Below are 14576 nucleotides of genomic sequence, written 5' to 3'. Positions count from 1 at the left end.
TTCCTCTGGTTGTTTTTATGCATATGGAACTGCATATGGTATATAAAACACTATCAATTTTATACAATAAACAATGGTACTTCATATATTGTCTTGGGAAATGCTGTTCTCACTTGACTCTTAGATATCTTTCTGTGATAAATATATGCACCTCAATCTTATTTATTAATTGCATAGTATTCCAATGGATATACCAGCTACTAGTAGACATTTAGAAGTTTCTCATTTTTCAATATTGTATGATAATGCTGAACCAAACATGAAATCCATAATCATTTGAATGCTTCTGTAAGATAAATTTCTAGTGGTAGAATTGTGAGGTCAAAGGGTAATTTATACAGAAACAAGTAAATGGTCCTCCAAAAAATTATACCAATTTGTACTCCTACTAGGGTAGAGTGGCTTTTACCTTACTAGCAGGGAGTATTCTCAATACTTTTAATATTTGCTGACTTGACGAGGTGGGGAGGATGGGGGGAGAGAGGGAGAATGAAAGTCACTTTACTATCTTAGGATGCAATTCGTTAATAACTGAGATCAAAACAACTTTTCATAGTTATCAGCCATTTGTATTTCTTTTAAAAATTGTCTGCTAATAACCTGTACTGTTTTTCTGTCCAATTCTTTCTTACTGATTTGTGCATACATTAGATATACTGTCTGCCAAAGATTTTAGAAATGTTTTTCCCAGTCTGACTTAGTTTATGCTAATTTTTCACCAAACATATTTTTTGGCTTTAATTTTTGAGAACTGCTTCTAGAAAGGTTTTGTCCTTTCTAGTTATAAAAATGTTTATTTCGCCCCCCTCAAATATGGTATACTTTAATGGGTTCTTTTTGATTTCAATCTTTGATTTACCTGGAATTTATTTTCATCTAATTATCAGTCCTTACAAAAACCTTAAATGCATGCCAGCAAGGAGAATGAGTTAACAGACTCACATTTTCTAACCATAATAGAATAAAACTAATAAAGTTGAAAGTGGAAATGAAACTAAAGCACTAGGAAAATTTTCCTTGTTCTTTTTAAAAATTCTTGGATTCATAATAATCATACTGTTCAATAATGTGCTTTTTGCATTTTATATACATCATGGTCTTCTTTCCCAAACCATCACTTACAGATCTACCAAAGCAGAAAACAAGCAAACACAAAAATTCATAAATCCCCAACTGCCTGGTAACCATAAATGCAGCATATCTAAAAAACAGCAGAAATCAAAGTGGCAAATCATAATTCAAGCTTTAAAACTTGTAATTCTAAGAAAGACAAAAATGAAAATAAGTATGAATACTTAATGAAATTAGGAATAGAATTTTAAAACTAAGATAACATAAGAGTAATTAAGGACAAAATTAAGGAACTAAAAAATGAAAACTGGTAATTAGACAAATAACTTCAATAGCTGTTATCTGTGGATAAAAACAAAACATAACCTACCTGGTCAGTTCAAAAAGAAGAAGGTAAATATGCAAAATTCAAAAGGAAAAAGGATAATGACCAGATAGAGAAAATTGGCAATATATTACAAGAATATTAAAAGCATAATACATCAAGACCAAATGTAATTAATTCCAGCAATGTAAAGATGGTTCGATTTGAATATCCTCATAGCTCGCTGCTCCTTTCTCTTGATGTTTGTGCCATCTGGGTTTCATGTGCTTAAGACATCCTAGTTTGTGCCTCCTGTCCAGGGATAATTATTTATAGTCCTCTTTCTGATTTAGACAGAAAAATTATATTAACTTACCCATTTATAGACTTCCTTTATTTATTGAAGAATTTGGATCCTGACTCTCAATCATCCTCCTAGTCCTAAATCTCATCATCATCCTGGATGATTTAGAAGTTCAAACGGATTACCATATAAGACAAGCCAGAGACCTGTGCTTGGTTTTAGCTACTTACTCCACGGCCACACCCTAGAATTTTCCTTGTCCATAACGGTCCCAATTCCATAATCCTAAATTCAAGCCTCCCACTCTAATAACATCTACTTTTTAATTTCCAATTCTTAGTTACTACTTTCACTGTATGTCATTGCCATCTCTAGTCCCTAACCATTTCTTTTACCCTATCAACTGACACTCTCCACTTCCTTCCTTTATCCAGTTAAAATCTGAAAATCCTTTGACATGACATTATACGCATCCCTTACCCTTCTGAATTTCTGTAACACCTGTCCAGCTAAACTTGTACCCTACATATATCTAATTCTTTTCTATACCCACACCCAGACTGCTGAGACCAGACAGAAGTTTTATGGACTACACTTCAAATGTAACCTGAATGCTACCAAGCAATCTTTCTGTTTCCATAGGTGTAGCTCTCTTTCAAGTGAAGTCAGTTGGCCTCCAACCTAAATCTCTAAATCGGAGTTTGGTACGCTTTTCATGTGCTCCAACAGTACTTATTAAGCCAAACTATGGCTACTTATTTGCTTATCGTCTTCCCTATACTATGAACTCCTACAGTACAGGAAGTACCTGTCTTCGTTACCTTTTCATTCCTAGTACTTAGCAAAGTTCCTGGAATATAGAATAGGCATACAAACACTGGTTGACTCAAACACAAAGCAGTAATATAGACGTTTTTGTATTGAGAAATGAGAGTATATTTAAGTAGTCAAAACAAGTCGGTGTAAGAAGGAAGAAAAGACAGAGAGAAAAAGAAATGAAAACTAATTTATTACCTGGAGATACTTCCTCTTTCTGTCTGACAGTGTGGTCTTTTGTGAACTTTACCCTCTGATGAGCTCTGATACATGTCTTGCAGAGCCATTCAACACACTCTACACAAAACCCATTAGCTTCTGCATTGTCCTCACAGCTTGTACACACCTGACAATAAAGAAACATGTCACAGGAATTTTTGAGAAAAAGCTGGTCACACAACTAGTTATACATAAATGATATATTAACCATACTGGACTCAATCAGTTTTCTTTTAAACAATGTTTGTAAATTTAAACTGACATTATATGTTAAATTATATCCATATGAAATGGAAAAACTGAATAGGCAAGAATAAAAGTACATTTTCTCCTTAATTCAATATCCCAAATATTCAAGGCACTACGCTAGGTGTTTTGGGTAGAATATCAGGAAAAGTAAACATGGTCCCTTGCTCTTATAACTACAGTCTCATAGAAGAAGTGCAGGTTCAAATTCCAGTTACCTCGCTTATTAGCTGAGTGGTCTTGGGCAGGTTAGAGTACTCATCTTTAAAAGGAGGGTAATATTGATAATACAGATTTTACTGAGTAGTGAAGATGAAAAGGGAAGCAGAAGCACAACACTGGAAGAAGTATACCAACATACAACTACAAACTGTGAAGTACCATAAAGGAAATATACACGAGAAGTTATAAGAGCATATGATGAAGAAATGGATCTTATTTTAGTGGGGTTGGAAGGCTGGGGAAAGACAGTAGAGACTATCCAGCGAAGGCTTTTCCTAAGAAGATCGTATTAGCAAGATATGAAAGTTGAGTCAACAATTACTGGATGAAAAGCCTTCTAGGCAGAGAGAATAGCATGTTCCAAAAGCCCCAGGCAAGAAGAGCCTGTCCTTTAGATTAAAATCCCTTCAACTCTCATCTCCTATTATTGTCATTTCATGCCATCAATACTCTATTTTGTTGATTATTTACGTTACTTTCAAGTTTTCTAGATTGAGCATGCACATGAACTACTAGAGTTCACCTGATGAAGTAAAACTGGTCAGTAATATGACTAACAAAGAATATCTAGTATAAATATATCACGGTTGAAGCGAAGTAATGGATATAACACACTGGAAGACAAAAACAAAATCATTTGTACTCGGAAAGGAACTTCTGAGGAGTTAAGTAAAATTGAGGATGCTTTTAAAACAATAAAAAGAAGTGTTTTCTACGCACATATTTAAAGTGAACCCTAAATTCCTGTAGTTGCCCCAAGAAACAAAAAGCTGAAAATGAAACAAGAAGTACAGAAGTTAGCTATGTGATTACTAAAAAGAGTTGTCATAAACATAGCTAATAATTTTTCCCTAACCAGATTTAGTTCCTTTCCAGATTTTCTGTTCCAAATTAAAGCAGTTATCTAGAGGAAAAATCAATGAATCATGATCCAAAAGTAGACCAATAACCATATTTCACACATGCTATAGAATTAATCTCAGCATGGCTAACCCCTGCTGGAGTACTTACACATCTTCCATGATGGATCTGACATCTAGATTTAAGAGGCCGGCCATCAAAATGTTCTACATGTGAGTTATGAAAGTAAGAAAGAAAACCACCACTGGATCTCTAAATCCAACACCTTGCATAATGCTACCAAATGAGGCTTTCAAATTAATACCATATTAAAAAGATGACTTTTTTTTTTTTAGAATGTAGAAACCTTACTGGTCAAAGACATGGTGTTTTTCTTATGTATCGTTGTAGAATTTATTATTAAAATAGAAAAAAATGAAAAAGAGCTCTAAATAAAAATCTAGTTAGAAATACATAGTGAAAGTACAAAGAAATAAAATAATATCAAATATAGTCTAATGGTTTTCTCTGGAGGGGACAGGGAATGTGGGATGCAATCATGGGCTTTAGTATTGGCACTGTTTTATCTCTTAACTGAATTTTTCATTATATACCTTTTAAAATATGACATAATTTTATAGATTAATGGCCTATCGTTTGGCTCCTTTTATTTTAGAGTCCTCCAGCATTTTAGGTTGCCTTATCAAGAAGGGGCAAACGGTTCGAGATTTAATACACTTACCTGATTAGACTTTTCTACTGTACTGCTGGGAACCTCAGTAGTGTCCTTCACAAAAAAATTATCTATGATGTGTCTCTCTGCACATTCTTGGCTGCAAACTGGGCATCGAATGACTCCAACTGGGAAAGACAAAATTGCATTCTAAGTTTTAATACAAATATACTGTGTACTAAACCAACACATCTCATCCAAGCTGTGACTGTGTTCTTTTACAGGATCTACACTCTTTTTTTTAAATTCATACCTGCTGTTACATGACAAAAAGCATATGTGAACTTTATTTATATACACTCACACAAAATATATTAAATCATGCACAAATCCTCATATTTCTAAATGAGATCCCTCACGCCCCTGCCACTAAATATCCCCCCATGGGCTGTTTTTACTGTTTAGCAACTTCTCTAAGCAGCGGTTTTCAAACAGGGATGTACAGAACCACATAAGAGATTCTTAAAAGAACAAGCAGCTCTGGTTTTCTAGATCTATAGAATCAGTATTTCTGTAAGTAGAGGACAGAAATACTCATTTTATTTAAAATCTGCACAGAAGATTAAGAATCACTATAATCTGTTTCCCTTTAACAAAGGTAAATACTATTTCTTTGAAAAAAGAATCATCTTTTGTTGTGCTTGGTAAAACAATTATGAATGAATTAAAATTTAATATAAATTTGATGCATAATTCATACCAAAGAGGCTACAGTAAGGTTCCCAGATATATTTTTTAAATTAACTGCGTAACAAAGAACACAAAGTAATCTAAAGGCTAATCTCATTCGTATATAAAAATTTTAATTTTAAAAAGTTTCCATTTCACAATAGCAACAAAAATATATTAAGTACTTGGGAATAAATTTTAAAAGGTTGTGTAATATCACTGTGAAGAAACATGTTAAGCTATATTTAAAAACACTTAAAAATATTTAAATCATGAAGAAAACATGTTGTGATGGTAAAGACGCCAATGTTCCCCAAACATATCTATAGACCCAACAGAGTTCTAGTAACAATCCCAACAGGGATTTCAATAGAATTTTGATGAGGTGAGGGGACATACCTACCAAATAGGTTATTAAGTATGAAATGTCTGATTTCCTTAAGTACTAAGTTTGACAGTTGGTATCTCTGACATTTCACTTTGACACTTGTCTTACTTTTATTGTGAAGGTACATCTTCAGTCTTCCAAACGCATGTTTTGGCTTGTGATTATCTTTCAATTTTTTTTTTAGAACAATTTTACGAAACCATGGATGAGTCAAAAATTCAAGTTATTTTTGAATACAAGTTCCAACGTGGAACTAACACAGCATAGACAGCTCAAAATATGAATTAAGTGTTTGGGAAGTATGTGGCCAATGAATGCACAGAATGCTGATGGTTTGAGAAATTCCATTTTGGTGATTTTTTAATCTTGAAAATGAGCCACATGGGAAACCTGAGACCAAAGTGAATAAAGATGAGCTGAAAGCTTTAGTGGAAGCAAATCCATCTCAATCTATGCATGAATTAGCAGCAAGGCTTGACATTATTATTCCAACAATATTGGACCATTCGAAACAAATTGGCAAGGTAAAGAAGCTAGATAGATGGGTTCCGCATGAATTAAATAAGCGTCAAAAGAGAAATTGTCTCAAAGCCTTTTTTCGCTGTCACAACACCGTTTTGTTATGTGTGATGAAAAATGGATTTTTTTTGACAATCACAAGTATTCAGCACAATGGTTAGATAAAGATGAAGTGTCAAAACACAGTCCCAAACTGAATATTCATCAAACAAAGTTAATGGTGTCTGTCTGGTGGTCCAGTGCTGGTATTCTCCACTACAGCTTCATGAAACCTGGTCAGTCCATTACAATAGATGTCTACTGCAACCAATTGGATGAAATGATGAGGATGCTTGTGATTAAGCAGCTGAGACTGGCCAACAGAGGCAGGCCAATCCTTTTGCAAGGCAATACTCAACCACATGTCTCACAAACAAAGCTGCTCAAACTACAGAGTCTGGACTTGGAAACTCTCTGTCAACCACCATATTCACCAGACCTTGCACCTACTGACTACACCTTCTTCCAGGCTTTGCACTACTTCTTGCAGGGAAAAATATTCAATTCTCAACAAGCTGTGGAAAACACCTTTTGCGATTTCATCACCACTCTCTCTCCAGGCTTCTTTGCTGCTGGCATATACAATCTACCATTAAGATGGCAAAACTGTGTTGATAGTTTAGGCGCATACTTTTATTAATTGTACTGCTTTTTGCTTGAGATAATAAACTACACTTTTGATTAGAAATCAGACATTTCATGTTTAATGACCTATTAATAAGAATTACTATAAAGCTATATAGTAATTAAAATGGTGTGATATTTATGTAGGGGTAAATAAAAACAGACAGAACACACATACCACAAACAGGCTTACATATATGTACACTTTATATATGACAGATGTGGCACTAGAAACCAGTGGAAAAAAGGATGAACTTTTCATGTTGCTGAAACTACTATTGGGAGGTGGAGGATGAAATTAGATCACAACTTAATCTGATCCAAAAAATAATTATTTTGAACGAATTAAGAACTATAAAACTTTCACAATAAAATATAGGAGGATATCTTCATGACCTTGGAGCAGGAATAAATTTCTTAAGAAACAAAAAACAAGAGCTATAAGGGAAAGATTAATATATTCAACTCTGTTACAGAACTACAGCTAGTCAAAAGATTACCATAAATAGAGAAGATAAGCCCCAAACTGGAAGATACGTCTAAAACAAAATATTGGCAAAGAATTTTTAAAATCTGTAAAAATGTCACAATGCATTTCACAGAAAAGAAAGATGGAGTATATACATAATTTTCACTATACTCCTGATGGGAGCCTAAACTTCCATTCTCACCCACCAATAAGGAGGCAGCCCTCGCCATCCGGATGTCAATGAAGGCCGAGTAGGGAACACAGACTTCAACTCCCATCTTGGAGTAGGTAGTAAGTTTTGAGGGCAGAAGTCAATGAAATTGAAAATTTAAAGTAGAGAAAAGTTGATGAAACAAAAAGCTGATTATATGAAAAGGTCAATAAAAATCAACAAACCTCCAGCAAGGTTCACAAAGAAAAAGACATAACTTGTGAACAAAAGAGGATAGACTATCACTACAGACCAAACAGACATTAAAAGGATACTGGGGGTCGGGCGCAGTGGCTCACACCTGTAATCCTAGCACTCTGGGAGGCCGAGGCGGGTGGATCGCTCAAGGTCAGGAGTTCGAGACCAGCCTGAGCAAGAGCGAGACCCTGTCTCTACTAAAAAATAGAAAGAAATGATCTGGACAACTAAATATATATATATAAATTAGCCGGGCATGGTGGCGCATGCCTGTAGTCCCAGCTACTCGGGAGGCTGAGGCAGAAGAATCGCTTGAGCCCAGGAGTGTGAGGTTGCTGTGAGCTAGGCTGACGCCACGGCACTCTAGCCCAGGCAACAGAGCAAGACTCTGTTTCAAAAAAAAAAAAGGATACTGGGGGAAAACTAAGAACCTGTACAAACATAAATTTGACAGTTTTGGTAAAATGGACCAATTCCTTGAAAAGCACACAATACCATGACCCACCCAGTATTAAATAGATAATTCGAATAGCTCTGTAAATATATGGTAATTGACTGGTTCTAAGCAAAATGAAATAGCTGTAAGCCTAACAAAACATGCATAGGACTTTCATGCCGAAAATCACAAAATGTTGATGAAGTCAGATAAGATCTAAGTAACTGAAGATGCAGTGTTCATGGGCTGGGATAATCAATATATTAAAGACATCAATTCCCCTTAATGTGATCTATAGGTTTAAAACAACTCCTAATATAATCTCAGCAACATTTTTTTGTAGATAGGCCTGTTTTAATATTTATATGGGAATACAAATGCACTATAATAGCTAAATCAATATTGTAAAAGAAGAATAAAGTGAAGGAACCACTCTACTCAATTTCAAGACTTACTATATAGCTATAGTAATCAGGAATGTGTGTTAGTGACAAAGGGACAAAAATATAGTTGAATAAAACAGAATAGAGACCCTAAAATAGACCATACAAGTAGGATCAACTGATTTGACAGACAGAAAAGGATCTTTCTGACAAATATAAAATGCGGATGAGAGAAATTAAAGACGATTTAAATTTTCAGAGAGATATACTGTGTTCATGGACTGGAAGACTTAACATTTGTAAACATGTCAATTGTGCACAAATTGACCTATATGTTAGTGCATTTCTATAAAAATCTCAGCAAGATTTTTTTTATAGATACATGCAAGATTATTCAAAGATTTTATATTAAAAGGCAAAGGGACTAGAACAGCTAAATCATTTTTGAAAAGGAATGAAATGAGAAGAATGACTATACCCAATTTTAAGACTGATATTAATATATATATACAGTAATTGAGACAGAGTAGTATTGGGAAGGACAGTCACAGAGATGAATGAAAATAATAGAACCCAGAAATATTCCCACACCAGTGAGACTGATTTTTGACAAAGGTGTGAAAGCAATTCAATTAAAGAAAAAAAGTACTTTCAAGCAAATAATGCTGGAACAACTAGGTACACACAGGCAAAAAATTGAACTTTAACCTAAACTTCACACTTTACATAAAAATTAACTCAAAGTAGATCAGAAGAGTAAAGTGCAAAGCATAAAACTATTTAGAAGAAAATGTAAAAGATCTTAAGGACTTAGGACTTAGTGAAGAGTTCTTAGACATGATACCAAAAACACAATTCTGTAAAAGAAAAACCTTGGCTGGGCATGGTGGCTCATGCCTGTAATCCCAGCACTTTGGGAGGCCAAGGCTGGAGGATCACTTTAGGCCAGGAGTTCAAGACTAGCCTGAGCAACATAGGGAGACCCTGTCTCTACGAAACATTTTTAAAAATTAGCCGGGCATAGTGGTGCATGCCTGTAACCTTAGCTACTCAAGAGGCTGAGCCAGGAGGATCACTTGAGTTGAAGGTTGCAGTGATCACGCCACTGCATTCCATTCCAACCTGGGCAACAGAGCAACAGAGCAAGACTCTGTGTCATCCCCCCACCCAAAAAAAATGCTTGCATTCAAGATCACATTAAACATTCCAAGTTTTCTTAAAGAAAAGAAATTGTGATTAATTTGACTTCATGAAAATTAAAAACTTTTGCTCTGCAAAAAGACCCTGTGAAGAGGATGAAAAGACAAATGCACACTGGGAGAAAATATTTGTAAACCAAATATCTGACAACAGATTCATATCTAAAAAGAACTCTCAGAATATAATAGTAAAACACAAACAATTAGAAAATGAGTAAAAGACATGAAGAGACATTTCACTGATAAAGATATACGCATGGCAAATAAGCACATGAAAAGATGTTCTGTGTCACTAACCATTAGGTAAATGCAAATTAAGACCATGATCAGATATAAGACCATGACACAGCTATTAGAACAGCTAAAATAAAAAGTAGTGACAATACCAAACGCTGGCAAAAATGTAGAGAAACTGATTTTCTCATATACTCACAGTGGGAATATAAAATGGTACAGCGACTCCGGAACACAATTTGCCAGTTTCTTTAAAAACTAAACATACATTTATCATATAACTCAGCAATCTCACATCTAGGCAAGCCGGAGAAATAAACTTAAGTCCACACAAAAACCTAAACACAAACATCTGTGACAGCTGTATTCATAACAGCAAAGAATAGGAAACAACCCAAATCTCCTTAAATAAATTAGTGGTTAAATAAACTTGGTATATTCATATCATAGAATACTAGTTACTAGCAATAAAAAGGAACTATTTTATACAACAAATTGGGGTGTATCTTATGAGCATCATTCTGAGTGGGAAAAAGCCAATTTCAAAGGTCACTTATGAATGATTTTATTTACATAATATTCTCAAAAATGACCAGATTATAGAGATAGAGAACAGATCAGTGATTTCCCTAAAATAGGAAAGGGGATGGGGAGCGGGGAAAGGATGGCTGTGACCGAAGGAGAGCTTTTTGTGGTAATAGAATAGTTCTGTATTTTAACTGTGATGGTGGTTACACAAATCTACACATGTGACAAAGTGGCACAGAATTATACACACTAAAGTACCAATGTCAACTTCCTGGTTTTGATATTGTACTATAGGTATGTAAGATGTAATCAATAGCAAAACTGGATACGTGGGATCTCTCTGCAACTTTTCATGAACTTATAATTATTTCGAAATAAAAGTTTAAGTATTTCACATTCATTAAACAACTTTGAGGCAGGATTGCTATAAGGAATATACAAGTAAATGTATATAAAGGGTCTAACCAAGGCTGGTACCTGATAAACCTATGCAATAAGCCCTGTAACCTCCAATTAAAATCAGATGACAACAGTGGACTCTTTCTGAATCAAGTAGATGAGGACCAGCATGACCTCTTCTACCTGATTTCCTACCAAAGTATGATCTACTAAGGTTACAAATAAATTCCAAGTCATAGACATATTTCTAGCTAACAAGGAACAATTGAGACTAAATGGTAGTGAATCCCAAATTTACATCTCTACCAGAACTTCATTCCCAAGCCCCTTTTCAGTACAAGAAAAACCAGGTACCATATTTGATACAGTAAATACAGTCATGAGCCACGTTACCTTTCAGTCAACAATGGGCCACATAGACAATGATGATACCATAAGGTTAAATTGGAACTGAAAAATTTCTATCACCTAGTGACATATTAGCTGTGGCAACATCATAGCGTAACACATTACTCATGTGTCTGTGGTGATGCTGGTGTAAACAAACCTTCAGTAACATCCCAGGCCACCACATTCACTCACCACTCATTCACTGACTCACCTAGAGCCACTTCTGGTCCTGTAAGCTCTATTTATGGTAAGTGTCCAATACAGGTGTAACATGTTTTACTTTTATGCCATATTTTTCTAGGTTTAGATATGTTTAGAAACATAAATACTATCATGTTACAATTGCCTACAGTATATTTTTATTTTATTTAAAACATTCATTCTGGAATACCTGTAATATTTAGCACAGTAACATGCTGTACAGTTTTGTTGCCTAGGAGCAATGGGTTAATCTAGTTTCTATGTTTACTAAAATCATGAAACATAGTTAGATAATTATAAGGTGAAAACACAACTTACTAGGATCTGTTTTTATTCTTTTTTCTACAAATTAAACGTTTCAAGCTTTTGGGTTTTGAGATGTGGATGTAATTTGCTATCTTCTTTTTGTGAAGTTTCTAAACCTGAGCATAATGAAGGGCTCATGCTCTGACATTATGTCCTAGAAATGGCTGGCATCTCTTTGCCCATTTCCAGGAAAAAGATGTGGATTTAAAGTTTTGTTTTTGTTTTTTTTTTTTTGAGACAGAGTCTTACTCTTTCGCCCGGGCTAGAGTGAGTGCCGTGGCGTCAGCCTAGCTCACAGCAACCTCAAACTCCTGGGCTCAAGCAATCCTTCTGCCTCAGCCTCCCGAGTAGCTGGGACTACGGGCATGCACCACCATACCCAGCTAATTTTTTCTATATATTTTTAGTTGTCCGATTAATTTCTTTCTATTTTTAGTAGAGACGGGGTCTTGCTCTTGCTCAGGCTGGTTTCGAACTCCTGAGCTCAAACAATCCGCCCGCCTCGGCCTCCCAGAGTGCTAGGATTACAGGCGTGAGCCACCACGCCCGGCCTTAAAGTCTCTTTTTACACACTGTAGATCACAGACACAAGAGAGCCGAATGATAGAACCATGAGATGGATCACCACCAGTCAGAAAACTATAATTCTATATCCCTGGGAGACAAAGGAGAGGATCTGTATGATGCAAAATAGTGCTCTGTCCATGGTCCTGTCAATATCATAATGGCTCACTACTCAAATATACATACATATAAAACAAAAACGCCCAAGTAAATGCTGTCTATAAAAAACCTACTTTAAATATAGACAGGTTAAAGAAAAAAACCTGGAGTTAACAGACTCACATTCAAACCATATGCATATGGCAGGACAGTTCTCCAGGTAGCCTCATACCAAGCCAGATTTCCCCACTTTGAGTAACTGTAGAATGTGCTGGGAATGCAAAATCCCAAGACAGAAGGAGCTGGCTAGAACAAGAGACTGAGCAAGGACTACTCTGAAGGGCCTGCCGAGCCCCCCAAGCATGGAAATAAAGGAAAATCTTGAGTTCCTTTGGAGGTTCCAGGAACATGGCCGGCCTTGAAAAGTAAATGGGAAACCAGATGAGAACAATGGCCCTCCACACAAGCCAGAGTTTGGGTTCCCTAGGGAAACTAAAAGATAGCATCCTAACATATGTTGTTTTTCAGAAACCCCCACAGGATGGAAAATGCACATAAATGGGAATGAAAGAAACGAACTGTGTCTGCCATTCTTTGTCCTAAATTTCCCCCCGAGGGGCCTTAAAAGTCCTTTCTACAAATCCAAGAATCTCTAAATTCATCTGTGGCAATCCCCTCCTCCCCACACTTCAGGATATTTACCTTTTCGGGCAGGGCCAATGTATAACCTCCACGTATTGATTTGCAATTTTGCCTAGCCTTGCCTTTAAAAACCCTGGTGATCCAGGAGTTCGGGTTCTAAGTATAGCTGCTCGTTCTCCTTGCATGGCTGCAACTCTCGGCTCCAGTGTTTGTCTTGGCTGCAAGGGACCCCAGTGGACCCCAGTTTGATTTGATAACAAACAACCTGGTCTCTGTTCCTCTTCCCTCACCAAACAGAAAGTCCTTCAATGCTTTAGCCCAGAGAATCATGTTGCCCCAGGGCATAAAACCCAGGGTGGGCTGCTTTCCTGGGTCCCTCAGCTGTGGTGTATAGACAAGAGTCCATCCACCCTGAACAGCTTTCCAGAGCCTTGGGGGGCCAGTCGCAATGAATCCTAGGCTTCTACTGTCCCTTGCCTATCTGTGAGTAATAAAAGTGCTTCATGTAACTTGTGTGTATGAGTGTTCTGACTCATTACATTTGGGCAAGCAGTAAAAGTGCAGCCCAAGATATAGTGAGCTGAAATGGTAACCGTACACAGTGAACCTCTTTCAACACATGAAACCTGGAGGACTTTACAATACCATCAGACAAAGTAGGTTTCAGGACAAAGACTATTGTCAAAGATAAAAAGTGAAAACACTGCATAACGATAAAGGGGCCAGTTCTTCGAAAAGACATAATCCTAAATATTAACCTTCACAGGGTTAACAAGAATTCTGGAAAGAAATAGAGTTACAAGTAAGCATTAATCAGGCTGCACTTTGGCCCATTTCCTGGTAACATGGCACTAGCTATTGAACGTTTGCATTTCCATTATTCCTACAGATAGGATTTCTGACATAAGAATCATAAGGCTTTTAAGAATTTGCATCCCTACTGTTCTTATAAACAGGATCTCTGACTTTAAATCAGCTTTAAGAAGTGCTTAAGATGACTTTCAGATCCTAAATTCCAGTGGAACAGCTGGAAGACTGCCAGGGTGAGAATACAGTTTCTTCATCTCCCTGTCTCATAACTTCACCCCTACACTCTTCAACCAATCAATAATCTCCACACTTCAATCTTTGGGGGCCCCCTTCAAAACCTTAAAATCCCTAGCCCCAAACTCCTCTAGAAGACAAATTTGAGGTTTCCTCCCGTTTCCTCCTTTGGAAGCCCTTCAATTAATAAACCTCTTTCTCTGTTGCAACCCAGTATCTTGGCATACTGACTTGCTGTGCGCATGAGACAACAAACCTATTACAGTTACAGCACATGTA

The 14576-nt window shown here is 36.3% G+C and overlaps 1 protein-coding gene across 1 annotated transcript in view; it reads right to left on the bottom strand.

Annotated features, from left to right (window-relative positions):
- Positions 1-14576, bottom strand: part of TRIM24 (tripartite motif containing 24) — a 178982-nt gene that overhangs the window by 96599 nt on the left and 67807 nt on the right. The window contains exons 2-3 of the mRNA XM_012642755.1: positions 4765-4883; positions 2694-2841 (exon numbers count right to left, since the gene is read on the bottom strand). Coding sequence (XP_012498209.1) covers positions 2694-2841; positions 4765-4883 — 267 coding nt within the window. The remainder of the gene's footprint in view (positions 1-2693; positions 2842-4764; positions 4884-14576) is intronic.

This window comes from Propithecus coquereli, unplaced genomic scaffold (genome assembly GCF_000956105.1).
Source record: "Propithecus coquereli isolate 6110/MARCELLA unplaced genomic scaffold, Pcoq_1.0 Scaffold186, whole genome shotgun sequence".
In the NCBI taxonomy this organism is placed as follows: Eukaryota; Metazoa; Chordata; class Mammalia; order Primates; family Indriidae; genus Propithecus; species Propithecus coquereli.
This window is presented reverse-complemented; position numbering and strand designations above follow the sequence as displayed.